General features: G+C 45.8%; 1 protein-coding gene across 4 annotated transcripts in view; it reads right to left on the bottom strand.

Annotated features, from left to right (window-relative positions):
• DOP1B (DOP1 leucine zipper like protein B) overlaps positions 1-17494 on the bottom strand; it is a 107609-nt gene that overhangs the window by 48057 nt on the left and 42058 nt on the right. For all 4 annotated transcript variants that reach the window (XM_019658631.1, XM_019658634.1, XM_019658633.1 and 1 more), the window contains exons 8-15: positions 16864-16973; positions 16509-16623; positions 13750-13870; positions 10870-10989; positions 7436-7538; positions 6621-6812; positions 2702-3386; positions 766-1037 (exon numbers count right to left, since the gene is read on the bottom strand). In XM_019658631.1, the coding sequence (XP_019514176.1) occupies positions 766-1037; positions 2702-3386; positions 6621-6812; positions 7436-7538; positions 10870-10989; positions 13750-13870; positions 16509-16623; positions 16864-16973 (1718 nt within the window). The remainder of the gene's footprint in view (positions 1-765; positions 1038-2701; positions 3387-6620; positions 6813-7435; positions 7539-10869; positions 10990-13749; positions 13871-16508; positions 16624-16863; positions 16974-17494) is intronic.

Here is a 17494-nt window from a genome sequence, read left to right as displayed (position 1 = left end):
GGGATGCACACTGGTCACCAGTCTTGTGGTGGACACTGCAGCACCTCCCACCTGGGCTTGGCTCAAATTGGCATTCAGCTTTAATTCCACGAACATGTTTGTTTCCATGTCTGTGCACACGGCCGAGGCAGACGCCTGGCTTACTTTCAGAACGCAAATCGTTCCCTGAAACGAGTCCTCCATCTCCCTAGCCTGATCTTAGCTCCTTGAACATACGGGGTCTCCAACTGACTGCCGCCCCTCCCTACGTCCCAGGGAGCCCCAGCAGGGGTGCTCGACTCAACAGGGCAAGACTCAAAAGGAGGGCTGGTCTCTACTTTTGGGACTGGGATTTCTGAAGGCATTCTTCCAGGTCATAGAAAAAAGATTGTTTCATGGGTTATAATATTTTAGGTACATCTTAGATCAAAGAACTTTTTTTGGCCCATTCATTTCTATTTGACAGAACTGTCTTCTCTGCACAGATCAAATTAACCACTGAGTGGCTCAAGCTCTTTAACCCTTATTGATTGATTGATTGATTTAACCTGTGTGAATGTGGTTTCCTAGTATCGAGTTACAATTATACTTCTGACACTGAACACTCACGCCAGGGCCAGAAACTGGGCCAAAACTCCAAGGCAGGCACAGATCTCGAGCAACCCGCTGGGTGTCACCAGAGCTGCCATACTCCTTACTGCAGTGACTACAGCCTTAGGGACAACTTTCAGTAGTCTGGGAAGAAGGTCCCAGGGTCCCTGCCACCCTCGTCCCGCTGGGAAGTACCTGATAGAAGTCTGTTTTCTCCGCAATGACCTTCAGGGTTCCTGGTGCGATGGGAGGAACCGTCACCATCTGCAGCTTGCCGAAAAACGGGTTGTACCCGGAGCTTTTGTAGCGTTTCATCTTGTCTTCGATGACAAGCGCTAGGGACTGGGAATGGCTGACCACTTCCAGCAGGGTGGAGATGGCGACGTTCTGGAGGTAGCAGTCGGTCACGCAGCAGCAGATGGTCATCAGGGATTTCAGCCACGGTGGAAAACTGGAGTTGCTGGCACCTGAGAGCAAGCCCACCACAGAGAACGGAAACAAACAAAGCATGTGAGAACGGCGCAGCCATCGGCAGGTTCCAAGACACCCTCAGATCCGGGAAGTCACCTGGACGGCAGTGTAATAGCCTGCCAGTGGTGACATGATATGCAGTCATCACTCAGGGCCAGAGGACAAAGGAGACTGAGTCTGGTTTCATAAACTCATCAGATTATTTGAATTCTGCCAATGTCCATCTCAGGGCTTTGAGATGATTCAAAATATTTGTTTTTATTTCATTTTAAAAATTTAGATATAGTAAAACTCACACTGTTTGGTGTAGAAATCAAAATGTTTTTTCAATGCTCTCTTGGTGGCAGGGCATGTGACATTAGCTTTAGAAGCGCAAAAAATATTTGGAGGCTATCCATTCTCAATGCAGTTTTTCCAAGTGTCATTGGCAGCTGTAGCCAAGAGACGAATTGCATGGGAAATTTAAGGTCAGAACTCAAAGATGGAAATCTTTGCTCTGTGTTCTCACTACCTGATCACTCTTGTTTTCCACCTTCCCCTCTATCCTTTTTTTCTTTAAAGTGTTCACTGCGTGCTACGGCCTGAGTTTCATCTGCCCACGATGCATATGATGAAGCCGCAACCCCTAATGGGACAGTTTGCAGGTGGGGCCTTTGGGAAGTAATAGGTTTAGATGAGGTCCTGAGTGTGGCGCCTTCATATAGGATTAGCGCCCTTATAACTGGCAGACTTCAGTGAGCTCCCCCACACTCCCCGGATGTGAGCACCACGTGAGAAGGCGGCCATCTGTAACCACGGGGAGAGCTCTCACCAGAAACCCACTATGCTGCCCCCCTGGTCTCGAACTTCCAGTCCCCAGAACTGTGAGAAAATAAAGTTCTGTTGTTTAAGCCGCCCTGTCTATGGTGTTTTGTTATGGCGCCCTGAGTAGACACTGCCTGCTACAGGTTGAACTGTGTTCCCCCAAATATTAGGTTGAAGTCCTAACCCTAGGACCTCAGAATGGGACCTTATTTAGAAATAGGTTCGATGAAGATGGAATTAGTTAAAATAAAGTCATTCACGGTGGAGTGAGCCCCTAATCCAATGATAGGTGTCTGTATAATAGGGAACTCAGAAGCCAGCCATGTGCACAGGGAGAATACCATTCAAAGACTGGAGTGATAAGGCTACAGCCAAGGAACTACCAAAAGCCGGGAGAGGGCCTACAACAGGTCCTTCCCCAGCGCATGTGGAGGGAGCACGGCGCTGCCGACACGTTCATCTCAGATTTCCGGCCTCTAGAACTGTGCGAGAATAAATGTTGTTTAAGCCACTTAGTTTCTTATAGCAGCCCTAGAAAACTACTGTAATACACAAATCGTTAACAACAGGTCTCATGAAACAGTCAATTTGCCAACTATTATTAAGCACCTTGTATGTTCCAGACCTTGTACTGGGCTGTGCTGTACACCCCGAAGTTTAAAAACAGACCCAGCCTCACCAATCTGCCCTCTGGTGAGACACAAGTCACAAGCATACACAACTAATGACAAAGGAAGGAAGGAGACAAACGTGGCACCGTTCCTTCTCGGCCAACATGATTTTAGCTCCCTGGAAACGTCAACTGCTTAAGCACCCCGAGTCCTCCAGATGGCCGTTAGCGGGGCTGCCCTCTCACCGGGAAGCTGGAAGAGCGTTTCGTAAAGCCGCTCCGTCTCCTCCTCGGACAGGTAGACAGGGAAGGTGGCACAGTCCAGGAGCAGGTGACAGGCGGCAGCGAAGGCCTCCCTGCAGCCCTCCCTCGGGCTCCCCAGGCCAATGACCACCTGGTCCACGGCCCAGCCTCCCTCTTTCTTCCGGCCTGGGCTGTTGGGCAGAGGCAATGGCAACTCTGCATTTTTTGTCTTAAATGGAGAGCCTCGAACGGTGAACAAGTCTGAGAGCATCTGCTTAAACTGAGGCACGCTGAGGGGCTTGGCCTCCCACGAGTTCTTCCTGCCGGGCTCGCTGAGCTCCAGGCCCTGCATCCCGCCCGCGTCCCTCTGGCCTGCAGGCTCTGCGGCTTTGTCCTCCTCTCCAGAGGCTGTGAGTTGTGCCCCAAAGATGTTCTTGTGGGCAAAGTTGGTGATCAGCTCTTGGATGCAAAAAAACGTCCTCTGCATACTCCCGCCCTTCTTCCAAACATCGTCTTTCTCTGGAGAGACTCTGGGGACCCTCAGATGCTCAGACAGCTCTGGTGACGACGCGCTGAGCCCGATGCCACTGTCTTCAGATTTAAGTGGAGGAAACGGAGAGTCTTCATCACCTGGAATCACTGCCTTTGTGTCAAAAATTATCTCACCGTTTTCACCTTTTACTGGACTCTGCAAAATATGGAAGTTTGTAATGTGCATCTTGTTAGACCAAGGGATTCAAATATCAGCTGAATTAGGCAAACCATAAATGTGTACTTCCTGGTTTTCAAAATACTAGTTCTCTAGGCCAAGAGAATCCCTGTGTACAGTGTGTAATAAAACGAGATGGCAAGCTGGGGCAGGAGAGGCGGCGAGCCCAAGGGGAGGCTGACATACTGCCACGCTCTCTGGGTAGGCTGGTTTTGAGCCCAACTTTGTGCTATTATTTTAAACCCTTCAGCGTTAAAAAAAAAGTTAGCTAAAAACAGTTTCTGACAGATTTAAAAATATGAATAAGGAAAGTGGGCAGAGGGTAAAATAAAGGCATGAAGAAATAAAATCAGAGGCGGAAGCTAGAACAAAGTGTTTCGACACATACACACGTGTATATAAAACACATACATACATATATGTACCATTAAGTCCTCATTTAGTGCCATCAATAGGTTCTGTGGCTTTAAGCAAAACGATGTATAAGGAAACCAGTTTTACCATAGGCTAACTGATATAAGTAGTTAAGATCCTACAGCATCTCATCAAGGTTTTAAAAAAACGTTACTCGAGGCCTGCGGTTTTTCCGAAAGGATGACACTTCCATCTTCAATGAATCAACCTCTTTTTTTTATACTGTTACTTAAATAATATGACATTAAATTTAAAATTTTTCAGCATTTAACTCATTGTGCTCTCTAGGGAAGAATGAAACAGTATTATGGAATTTTTGAAACACGCTCTTTTTAAATCGTAGATTACACATACCGTATTTGCCGGCGTATAAGACGATTTTTTGGCCCTGAAAAATATGCCTCCAAGTGGGGGGTCGTCTTATACGCCAGGTACACTTCAGATAGACTGCCCATAGTGCTTGCCCCGTGCCATAGTGGCCTCCCGATGCCCGCCCACTTCATTCCACATACCGTTCAGGCATCAGCAGCGCTGCTGGGTGTATGCTCGGCTGTTATGCGATTTTGCTGTTATGCGATTTTACCACACTCGCAAAATCGCACACAGCCGACCATACACCCAGTATGATAGCGCAAAATCGCGAATCGCGATACCATACTGGGTGTATGGTCGGCTGTGTGCGATTTTGCGAGTGTGGTAAATTCGGGTTACCGTATATTTCTTTACATATGCATTGAAGATTCGCGATTTTGCGCTATCATGGTGCCTGTTAGAATGTTGAAGAGCTCGCACTTGCGCACTAGTGAGGTCCCAGGGAGATGCTGATGCAAGGGTGGACCAGACTGCTATAGTGACAGGGCGGGCAAACAGGGAGCAGGGACCAATCAAATCAGGCTTTGTATACAGCCAACAGCCAACCACAATACTGCACCATTGTACAGTACAGCATAGAAAATGTCGACCAGTCAAACCCCTATCATCCCTATCATGGCACCAGCCAAAAGAAAGAAGTATGATGCAAATTTTAAACTGAAAGTTACAAACTTTGCTAAGGAAAATAATAATTGTGCTGCTGCAAGACAATATGGAGTAACAGAAAAGATGGTTCGGGACTGGAAATCAAATGAGAAAGCATTAAAGAGTATGCCAAGGTGTAAGTGTGCATTAAGAAGAGGCACCCCACACTGGCCAGAACTCGAAAAACATGTAGCAGACATGGTGGCTCAACATCACCAAAACGGTTATGTGGTGACACGAAATACAATACGCTTGTTTGCACTTCAGTGGGCCAAATCAAATCTGATATTGTTTTACCTTTTATTTGGTGTGTGGAAGGTGTGCAGAAGAGGGGGTAGTCTTATACGGCGAGTATATAACAAACTCTGTATTTTGAGTGGAAATGTTAGGGGGTCGTCTTATACGCCCAGTCGTCTTATACGCCGGCAAATACGGTACTTAAATTTTATATCTTAAATCATTTTTAGGATTCTTTCTTCAATAGCTAGACTAGCCAGGGGAAAAAAGGACTAACTGTGAAACTGAGGTAGCAATTTGTACTTAGTCTGAGGTGAGAGTCAAGTCCCACCAGGCATGCTCATCGCCTCCCAGCACCAACCAATAAACAGCTCTTTTGGGAAATCTCAGTTTTTAGTCTGTTCACACACCTGTCTGCCACTGTCCCCAGCTCATTTCAAGGGCAGAATTTTCACATATCTAGACAAAATAGAAACTAAGTCAAAGACCATGGGCCTCAAACTGCTTGTGGAACTATAATTGTTAGTCTTTTTAGGACAATTTGGCAGCATCTCTCTCAGTTTAAAAGGAAATGGGTTTGGTTACAATCCACTTCTAGGAACTGACGCTTCGGAAACACTGGCCACTATGAATGAGAGTGCTAACTGCAGCGCTGTTTGTAACAGTGAGGAATTAGAAGCAACCTGAAAAACACCAGTGAGGGCAGGGGGAGTGGGTGAAGAAACTGTAAAGCCATACCACAGACCATCACGCAGAGGTTTACAAGGAATGACACCTCTATGTCTGCCATTAGGGAAAAATGTCCCTAAGCAAAGCAAATCAGAGAGCAGTACAAGTTATGGGTTGAACTGTGCTCTCTAAAAAAACATAACCAAGTCCTAACCCTCGCACCTGTGAACGTGATCTGATTCGGAAATAGGTTCCTTGCAGGTGATCAAGTTAAGATGAGGTTACTTAGAATGAGCCCTAATCGAATATGACTATAAAAAGAGGAAATCTGAACATACCGACAGGCACACAGGGAAGACACCATGGGTCTCAGATGAAGGCTGAGGCTCGAGTGATGGGTCTACAAACCAAGGAGCACCCGAGAGCCAACAAACCCCTCAGGGCGCTCAGAAGAAATGGACCCTGCCCACACCTTGAGCTCAGATTCCTGGCCCCCAGAACTGTGACACAGTATCTTTCTATTATTTAAATCACTCAGGCTGTGGTACTTTGTTACTGCAGTCCAAAGAAACTAACATCTCACTTATATTTCAGGAAAACAAAATTACACACAAACAAGCCCATGAGAGGGTCTGGAGAGCGAGCTGTATCGAACCATAGCTGTAGTTACCGGCTCGAGCAGGGGTACAGGTGAAGTGAAGTACAGGGGGGCTAACTTCTACACTAAAAGGTTTTATAAAGGTTGGGGAATTTGAGAAGCATATGTTAGACATCACCTAGATATCTTCCAGTGTTTGTTCCTATCCTAACCAACCCCAGGAAGGCACACGCTGATTTTAAGCTCCGAGAAGCATTTCGGCTCCTCGCAGCACGTACTGAGTTTCCGCTTGGGGGCTCCGCGTCTAGGTAGGAAGGTGGCATCTGGACTTTGCTGAGCACTTTGAAACACGTCTTCAAGGCGTGCGTGAGTTCAGGTAAGCTTAAGGCCTCCATTTCCTCAGCCAGAGGCTGCACCAGGCAGCCCAGCACCTGTGGGAGGTACTGGGTTTGCACCTCCGAGTAAAGCTCCTGTGGAATAAAGACACGGGTTTAACTACCATGGTTTTCAATTTATAATCACCGGGAACAAATGCATCTCAAAATGCCACCTTAGAAAATTCAATTTATTTTTTAAAGCACAAGGAAGTTTCACATTAATGCCCACATCAGAAAACAAAATAATATTTCTGTTTGATCTAGACAAGTCCATGGACGTTTGTCCTCTGTTTAAACAGCTTTACGCTTTCTAATAGAAAATCATTGCCACATTTATTTCTATATTAAGGAAATCAGTTTGCTTTGAGAAAACTGGCCAACTGCAGAATTTTACGTAGGAAATCCATTTACTCTCACTCCTAAATAACCGTAGTACGGGATGACGTCCAGCTCATCAGCTGGCTCACGTGACGTCAGCTCTGCCCACCTACCGCTGACTCAAACGTTCTAACCCCTTTTAAATAAGACACAAAAGATATAGGAGATTACATCCAGTGACATAATCTTCCATGCTGAAACTAACATTAAATCAGTGCTGTGTATTTACATAAAACTATTTTTCGGTAAGTTCAGGTGTATTAAACAGGCCAACAACACTAATAAGAACGTAAGTAATAGCAAGCATCGAGCCAGCTCTTCACAGCAAAAGGCCTCACCAAGGGAATGACATCAAGAAGGAACACCAGCAGGGTGCAGAGCTCCGAGACCGTGGGGGGAGGGCTGGTGCTCGTCCCGACCGTGAGGCTCTGCTTCGCTGGCCTACAGACATTACAGGAAAGAAAAACCGATCAATCCTTTCTCCGATAGTAATTTCAAGCATTTCTCTCATTTCCAACAAGGTTAAACTTCGTCTATTTCAAATATAATGAAAGGCGGCCTCTATAATTGCACTCACTCATTAGGCTTCGGTGCCTAAAACGACCTGACCTAGTGAAGTGTCAGTAAGTATCTTGAATCTGCTTGTCTCCAAAACGGGTTCACGCTGACCTGAATTTCATCAGCTCAGATGATGGTCCAGCCCATGTGGGACCCATACCCAGAAGATCTGGAGTGCTGTCAACAGCAGCAATTCCAGGCCCCCAACCCCAAACCAAAGGCATGTTCCAGGGGGAGGAGCCGCAGGAGTGACCTGAGCCGGCTCCCAGCCCCTCCTGTGTAACACCCACGAGCTCACGCACGCTAGATTCTTCCGCTTCCATGGAGAAGTGTATCTCCACGGCTCAACCCTATTGGTAGCTGCTTCTCTTATACTGAAACTCAACGTTTTTTATTTTTTTAATTAAATTTACTGGGGTGACACTGGTTAATAAAATTATATTTTGAGTGTACATTTCTATAAGACATCATCTACATATGGCAGAGTCAGTTCTCCTTCCATCACCATACATTTGACCCCCCGTACCCTCTTCTACCTTCTGCCCTTACCCTATGGTAGCCACTAAATTCAACTTTTTTTTTTTAAAATATTTTTATTGGGGATTATTGGAGAACAGTGTGTTTTTCCAGGACCCATCAGCTCCAAGTCAAGTACAGTAAACCCTTGGATTGAGAGTAACTTGGTTTGCGAGTGTTCCGCAAGACGAGCAAACATTTCTAACACATTTTAACGTGGTAAACGAGCGATGTCTTGCAATACAAGTAGTTTGTTTCCAGAACAAATTATGCTCGCAAACCAAGGTATTACTGTAGTTGTTTCAATCTAGTTGTGGAGGACACACCTCAGTGGCTCATGTGGGAATCGAACCGGCAACCTTGGTGTTATGAGCACTGCTCCCTGCACTGCAGCCACCTGAGCCAACCGGCCATCCCAACACTTTTTTTTTTTAAATAAGTAGGCAACGGATTAAATAGGTAAGTTAAAAAGTATACAATGGTGGGGCCAGCCGAGTGGCGCGTTGGTTAAGAGCTGGCTTGAGACGCCAGCTCTGAGCAGCAGGGCCCGGGTTCGGATCCCACATGCGGGCCTGTGACACCGCCCTCTACAACTAAGATGGTGAACAACGGTTTGACCTGGAGCTGGGCTGCCGTGAGTCGCTGGCGACAGCGTAGGCTGCAGTGAGGCTGCAGTGGGCTGCCGTAAGCTACTGTGAGTGGCTGGCAGCCGGCGTGAGCTGCCAAGAGCCACCTGTGAGCGGCCATCCAGGGGCCAGCAACTAATCTGCCTCACAAAGGAAGAGCGCAATGATAATACCAACATGGGCCAGTGAAGCAATGTCCTCTGCAACTAGACTGAAGAACAAAAGGACAGCAACTTGTCTGTTCCCCTTCCCCGATTCCCCAATATTGTTCCTCTCCCCCAATTCCCCAAAATCTTTAAAAAAAAAAATACAATGATGCTCAGAAGAGAATAACTTGGGTTCATCTAGCTGTCACTGTATGACTCAACCTGAGTTCATTTTCTTCTCTGTAAATTATCATATGTTACACTGGAGTTTATCTTAGCAAGAGAATGACTGAAGAGCTGCATACACACATCCCAGTGATTCTATTACACTTCCAGGTGTCTATCTGTGCCTAGGTGTATAAAGACACAGGACAAAGGTCACACAGTACTTACAACAAAGAAAACACTGCAAGTCGTTTATTCACACAGTGGACAGCTACAGTTGAGATGAATGAAGGCCCTACATATGTTACAATACAGACAAATCTCCAAAGGACTGTTAACCCCCAAATAGCACAGTGCAAAAAGTTACACAGGGCTTGATACCACCCATATAAAACTATAATAGACAAAACAGGCTATATCCCTTCTGGATACAAACTTGTTGTAAGAGAACAGACAACATCATGGGCAGGATAATGTTCACGCTGGGATGAAAGGAGCAAAAGTGTTGGGAAGGTGGGGAGTTAGCTCTATCTAGGTAGCAACATTTTATTCCTTTAAAAAAATATGAAAACCAAAGGCCAAGAGTTGTCTATGAGTTCAGCAATGGGTGCATGTGTGCCTGACAGTATTTCCTGTCCTTTCTTACATCTGAAATGTTTCATAGTTAATTTTGTTTAAAGAAAGCATACCTCATAACTTTGAATTGGAACTAAGCTGACCAAACTATACTCTAGCCTTAGTATGACAGCCTTGCTGTTATCCATGGATCCAATTCCCATTAATCTAACCATTACAGGTATGGACGCCTCCTGGGGCTTGGCACCACAGGCAGAATAGCGCAGCGGGGGCAGCTGGGAAGTTCAGCATGCCTGGGTTCTAATCTCGGCTGCCGCTAACTTGCAATGCCACACAAGGTATTATACTTCCTGTGTCTCTGGGCTCTGGCTTTCTCATGTGACAGAAGTGCTTACTTCGCTTTGGGGTGTCCTGACGCATTAATTGGTGTATGCTTGTTTGTAAGCCTTTCAGGCCCGAGGATGGCCCATGACAAACATTCCTAAGTAAAGCTTCTATGACAGCCGCTGGTGCACGAAGACACTGCCAAAGCACAGAGCACTCTGAGGGACAGTGACAAGAACGAAGCTTTACAGCGTGACTCACAGGACAAAACAGGGTTTGAGAGACTGCATCATTTGTCCTGTAATGGGAAAATGACATGGGAAATGGCCCTGCAGGAGAGTGTGCTTTTCCCCAGAGGGTGGCACCCACCAAATTTCTGAGGCGGTACAATTCGCCAGAGAAAAAGTGACGGTAAAGCTGATTATAGTAGCTTAAAACATGAAAGCTTTTTTCTGACGAGTTAGGCACGAATTTCAATAAGAATTTAAGAAGACTGATGATTTCAAACACCGTCCACCTGGTCACAGAGCCACAAAACTAAGCTTCAGCTACAGATCAGGCCTCCAAGAGAACTGTGTGAAGGAGGGCCTCAGTGTAGCCAGAAAATGCAGAGGGTTTTCTAAAGTTCAACTTCAATAAATACAGTAGCTTCAGAATTATGTGGCAAAGATTATATGAACCTTCTTAATGGCAAGTTTTTAATTCTATTATAATTTTAAGTGACTTCTTTCCAATCATGTACTCAGCAGAGACCACCCAACTTTAGCCAGTTATGTGTAATCTGACCACAATAAGCAGCTACGAAACCATGAAACCCTCTAATCCTTCCTAAATATTCGTTATCCTGCACTGGATACTTACCTAAAGCAATCCTCAAAACACTTCGTCATATAATCCCAGAGAAAGTCTGTGCTGAGGGACGTGATCAGCAAATTCACCGTTTTAACAATCTCAGAGGCATTTCTGTTTTCTTTTATTGCACTGTAAAGGAAGAGGGGTATTTATAAATATATTTATGAAAAACTCTGTATTACAAGAACACCATGTCTGAAAACTAATTCATTTTACCATTTACAACTTACTTCTAGAGACTGAAACACTCAGTTAAAGATAAAAATATTACTGTTCTTATGTAGGAAAAAGTATGTATAATGCCACCCTAAACAGTATTTATGTTGATATATTCTCTTAGAAGAACACAGGGCAACCATTCAGGAGGGAAACCTGGCATTAAGTGTGCATCTCCTACGGCTCAGGAAAGTTATTCTAGGGGTTTATCCTACAGAAATCCCTGCACAGGCACACAAAGACATATGCATAAGGATACCACCGCCAGGTCATTAAAAATATTGAAGAAGTGAAAATCACCTAAAAGTCAATCAGTAAGAGATTGGTCAATCAGTCAGGATTTCTCCCTCCCTCCCTTCCTTTCAAAGATTTTATTGGGGGGCCGGCCGAGTGGCGCGATGGTTAAGAACTGGCTTGGGATGCCAGAGGGCCCCGGTTCGGATCCCACATATGAGGGCCAGTGACACTGCCCTCCACAGCTAAGATGCTGAACAACAGCTCAACCTGGAGCTGGGCTGCCATGAGTTGCCGGCCACGCTGTAGGCTGCAGCCCTGTGGCAGTGGGTTGCCATGGGCTACCATGTGTAGCCAGCAGCCAGCGTGAGCAGCCTTCAAGCTGCTGTGAGCAGCCGTCCAGAAGCCGGTGACTGATCTGCCTCGGCCGGGAAGAGTGCAATGATGGTGCCAACTTGGGCCAGTGAAGCAACGTTCTCCACAACTAGACTGAAGAACAAAATGATAGCAACTTGTCTGTTCCCCTTCCCCCAATTCCCCAGCACTGTTCCCATCCCCCCAATTCCCCAATAAAAAAATCTTTAAAAAAAAAAAAGATTTTATTGGGGAATTGGGGGAGGGGAACAGTGTTGGGGAATTGGGGAAGGGGAACAGTGTTGGGGAATTGGGGAAGGGGAATAGCCAAGTTGTTGTTCTTCAGTCTTAGCTGTGGAGGGCGCAGCTAGCTCAGCTCCAAGTCCAGTTGTCATCCAGCCGCCCATAGGCAGCCTGTGGCCGCACAGCTCAAGGTGCCAAGATCAATATTAGTTGCAGGTGGGCATAGCCCACCATCCCATGCAGGAGTTGAACTGGAAACCTTGTTGCTAAGAGTGCACACTCTAACCACTGAACCATCCGGCCACCCGTAGGCAGCTCAGGGCAGCTCAGCCCAAGGTGCTGTGTTCAATCTTAGTAGCGGATGGGTGGGAGTCTAACCGGCAACCTTGTTGTTAGGAGCACGTGCTCTTACCAGCTAAGCCAGCTCTGGCGCAGCTCACTGGCCCATGTGGGAACCGAACCGGTGACCCGGTAGCTCAGAGCTTGCGCTCTTAACCAACTGAGCCATTTGGCTGGCCCATGATTTCTTAAATAAGTGATAAAGCCTCACCGAGGGATCACAGGCAACCATTATATTCCACTGGGGAAGACAGTACAGCTACTCACAACTTGCATTTAAAAAACAGGCAATTAACTAGTGAGTGTAAGTCCATCTTTAAAATAAAAGACGGGCCTCTCTCTCTCTCTCTCTCTCTCTCTCTCTCTCTCTCTCTCTCTCTCTCTCTGTGTGTGTGTGTGTGTGTGTGTGTGTATCTAAATACCTTGAAAGTCTAGAAAGAAATGAAAAGGTTTTATGTTTTTCTCTGAAGGGCAGTGGGGTTATGGATATCTTGTTTCTTGATACCTTCAAATATTGGTATATTTTACAATGAGCATGTATTACTTTCATATTCAGAAAACCAATTAAAGAGTGAGAGAAAAAAGCAAACACTAAGAACTATTAGTACACTTTTAGTTCACTTAACAATTAATAAACCAGAAAAATCTTCCAACTGATTTAGATTTTCAATATACCCACTGCCAACTCAAGCAAGGAAATTATATCAAAAGTAAAATAAAGAAGAAGAGGTTATACTATCTTAAAAAGAAGAAAACATAGGGTTGACAGATGTTATATACCAGGGGTCGGCGAACTGCGGCTCACAAGCCACAAGCGGCTCTTTGGATACATACATGTGGCTCTGAAGTAAAATTGAAAATGAAAATAAAACTATCATAGTTTCACTTATAAAATTTTTAAAGGATATTATGCACATAATGGTGATTTCATTTGTTGTATGGCTCTCGAATAATTTTTAAATTGTTGTGAGGGACAGGATTGGCTCTTTGTCTCAAAAGTTTGCCAACCCGTTATATACTTCAAGTCAACGTGTCTGCCATCACCTAAACCCCACTCATTCTGCCTGCAGGTCCTGGAATACGTGCCCCAGGGCGCCCCGACCTTGCTCTCCCCCTCCCCCTCTCACTAGTCTCCTGAACTCACGTCCCCTGGCTCCACTTCCTGACCTTACCCCACCCGCCTGTGCTCCTCCCTGTAACTCATCACTAGGAAAATCTAGATCCAGCTGCTTTGTTGGACAACCTTTCATACTTGATCAATAAATATGGTTTGTCCATTGCAGGCTAGGGCAGAGGCTAGATCAAACTCCTTTTAAACTCCTCACAATATTCAACAGGGAACAGTCGATTCAGGTTGACCGACTTAAGAGCGGAGGTTATCTCAACAGGAACCTATGCTGCATCTCCCCTTTGTCTGGCACTTCACAATTTATGGTAAACACAGAAAAAAATCACGGCGGGAGGAAGGGAGGAAGAGTGTCAAGTCGGAGGTCAAACCCATACCTTATCAGCGAGTTTCCACTCTGAGTGTAGCTAAGTTGGAGATCAGAGCCTAGAGCGTCTCTGCAGTAAGAATAAAAGGCCCGGATGACTTCAAGAAACAAATTCCCAACCACTTGAGGCCCTGCCATTAAAAAAAAAATGGCCAGAGAAAGGTTAACAATCCATTTTTAAATCAACAAATGACACACACATGAAACAGAGAGAGTTAACTCTGTATATATAGACAATTTATATATTCTAAAATGCACAGAAACTTAACTTTAGTTGTGATAATGACAACTTTAACTGGGGGAGTAACATCCAAGAAAATGCCACCATTTTGGTAGAGCTGGACACTGTTCTAAGCATTTTATATCTATTAACTTATTTACTCCTCAGAGCAGCCATATGACCATGAACTACAGTGCGGTCATGACTGCAGATAAAGCGACTGAGGCAGAGGCTAAGTGACCTGCTCAAGCCAGATTCTGCCAGGTGGAGCCCGCGCATTCGTGCAGTGTTTTAAATGTGCATGAACTGTTCGGCCAGAGACACTACTCAATATATACACCGAAAGTGCAGGGCAAGGTTCCTATTCGGAGTTCTAATCACGAGCTATGACACCACAGAAGAAGAAACGCCAATCCTGAAAAGCTTATGAAGGTGGCACAAAAGAACTGGACCCGCAGCACATTAGAGACGCATTGTGGGCAATTAGGCAGGTGGACGGTGGCCAGACATTTCTACTCTGCAAACAGCAACCATCAGACAGGAAAGGGAGTGACTCTCACCCATGTACACAGAGGGATGAAAACAGGATCAATTCAGAGAAAAAGAAAGCTCTGTCAGCACACCTGTGTAAAAAGCAACCAGCACATTAATCTCTGATACTTTCTTTTCACAGAAACAAAAGATGTGTCTTTGAGGAAGCTTTTTTGATAAGCCCCATATGTATTTTATCTGCTGTGTAAGAATGCCAAATACTTTTTACAAGCAAGGCAAGTCTGCTGCCCTGATTCATGGAGGAAAAAATGAGACAGTGGCTGAGGCCTAGCGGTGAAGAGCAGATAAGATGGAATGCCCGTCCTGTGCCCTCTGGCTCCTTTGCCTCTCAAGTATGTCTTCCTTTAGACAACTAAATTATCAGAGAGAGCAAATTAAACGGCCCTTATGACTGGCTAGAAGGCTACCTTTCATTCCCTTCCAGAAAACAGGACCAGGAGCCCACGCTGGCAGAAACACCTTAGTTGGCTCACCAAGGCTCAGGGCCTTGACATAAAACACCCATCTCCAAAATGCTAACTTACATTTTCTTCTTTGAATACTTCCCCAAGCTACACGGCAAGCTCCCAATACAGTTATATAACTCATTTCATTTTTCTCAGACTAAAGCATGGCTTCTCAGAATTGCAGTCACTCCACACTAAGAGAAAAACCTATTGGAGCCATCCCTGGTTGACTGAGGCAGAGGGGCAGGGAGCGATGACAGGGAAAGTGTGCACAAGGTACAAAGTACCTTTAGGTAGCACGTGAGAGCGGAGCTTGGAGCCTCAAACGCTTCATGCTTTGACTTTGGATAGGAGCAGCTAGGGCTGCCCATGCCATGCAATGCAAGTTCATCTGTGTTCCATGAGTAACATCTCGGGGATGCTTACATCTGAGTGCCATAAGTGTCTTGTCAAACAGAACTTAGGCTCTGGAGTCAAACAGACCGAGTTTTAATCCCAGATCCTGGGTGGCCTCAGGTAAATGACTTACCCTTGTTCAACCTGAGTCTCCATCTGTAAAATGGGTATAGTAAGAAAACCCATCTCAGCGTTATTAGAGGCCTGGAGGTATGTATGGGGATGCATATTAAATGATATATGCAAATCACTTTGCATAAAATGATTGCTCAAAATAATGTCAGCCGTGATTAACAACAGTGAAAACACCAGGACCTCAGGGTCTCCCTTCCTTCTAACTTGCCCAGAAGCTTTTTCCCCTTGTACCCCTAGAGCCCAGACCATCCCTGCCACACGCAAGATGCTCCATGCCTACGTGTCAACGCATAAGCAAAGCAACCTGAGGCCAGAGGGCCATGAAACAGAGCCAGGAGGTGGGCACGTCTGAGCACTCAGATGACTCCATGACGGCTGAAGTCGCATGGAGAAGACGGGGGTCTTCCTTCCCGTTATGGTCTTCACATGATTGGATGTTAAGATCGTACAGTGAATAGATACTGTAGCAATTTTTTTTTTTTTAAGTGAGGGAGAGAAGCTCACTTTTCTCAGCTGATGCCCATAGGCCCACAGTGTGTAAACGGGGACCTGTTAGGGACCAGGGTCTAGTTCACCCCTTTCATTTGACAGAGGAAAAGACTGAGGCCCAAATGACAGAAGCGGCTTGCCCAGGGTCACAAGGCAACAAGATGGAGGAGGTTCCCTCTTTTCTGGAAAATAAAATCCAAGTTCGTTGGAAGCGTGACTCGATTGAAGAAACGTCCTTACAAAGGCAGGACTGCGTGTGCTCTGCAGGCACGTACGTGGCCGTGCAAACAGGCGCTCCAAGGCATTTTCCTAACAAAAATGTTCAAGTGATTGTGCAAAACTTTTAAGTGGTGCCCACATTTGACCCCTGAATACATAATATGACTACAGAAAGTACTTTAAGATTCTGAAATTTCAAAGACTCAATTATATTCAAGACAACGTGTTGATTGTATCTTGCCAAGTTTTAATTCCTGGAAGACGGGTAATCCGGATGTGGCCTACGACGTGTAACAGGGTTTCTGACAGTACCTATTTCCGGCTTGTCGAGCAGACTGACGAGGATGCGGAAAGGCTTCAGGTACGCGTGGTGGCGTCCCTCTGCGTCGGCATCTGAGAACTCCTGGTGCAACAGCTCAGTGAGACTCTATTTAAAAAAAAAAAAGCCATGTGTTAGACATTGCAGGTAGTCAAATTTGAGATTATTGGTTGTTCTCTGGCACAGAAAGAAAACCAGTTGCACAGCACAGACTGAGTACACACCATTTCCCCCCGTGTACCAAGGGGCATGTCCCAGGTCTGTTTTGAGACCCCGCAAGGAAACACACGGACAAGCGTGACCAGGAATGCCCGGCTCGAGGCGGACTTTCCAGAAATGCTCCTTTACCTCAACTAGAAGATCCTTGGAATATTTTTCAAAAAAATATGAGGACTGGTCTTCGTAAGAATTTGAGATTTCGGGTTCCGGCACAATGGTGTTTCCTTTGATATCCGAACCTATAAAGGAACAAGCACCATGAGCCGTAAAGAGATCCACATTTACAAAGAACATCACACTACGCAAAGGTCTCACACTCTGATAGTTCTAAATACGTAATTCCTCCAACAGAAAACAAAGCCGGATCCAGCAAGACCAAGTCACGTGACAGTGGTGTGCTAAGGATCAGATGGAGGAATTCCATCTCAACCGGCACCAATTTAGCCTGTCCCGAGAATTCAGCCTCGTTGCCCTTGACAGGTGTGGTTAACAGAATCGACAGAATGAGGGCCACGGTTAAAAACCAGTCTTTATTTGTACAGCACCATGTAAAACCAAGGCATTCACATCGCTGTGTCCTCATTTTGATCCCCAGGCCCGTGTGTGAGATCCTCAGGGCAAAAAACAGCACCCTCATGGGGCAAGACAGGCAGCCGAGGCTCATGGGGCTGCGGCCAAGCAAGTCGGCGCTGACGCTGGACTCAGGTCCCGCGACCCCTCTATTCACAGCCAGTCCAGCCCCACTGAGAGGGAGCTATGC

This window comes from Hipposideros armiger, unplaced genomic scaffold, assembly GCF_001890085.2.
Source record: "Hipposideros armiger isolate ML-2016 unplaced genomic scaffold, ASM189008v1 scaffold_285, whole genome shotgun sequence".
Classification (NCBI taxonomy): Eukaryota; Metazoa; Chordata; class Mammalia; order Chiroptera; family Hipposideridae; genus Hipposideros; species Hipposideros armiger.
Note: the sequence above shows the minus strand (reverse complement) of the source record. Positions and strands in the feature narration are given on the sequence as shown.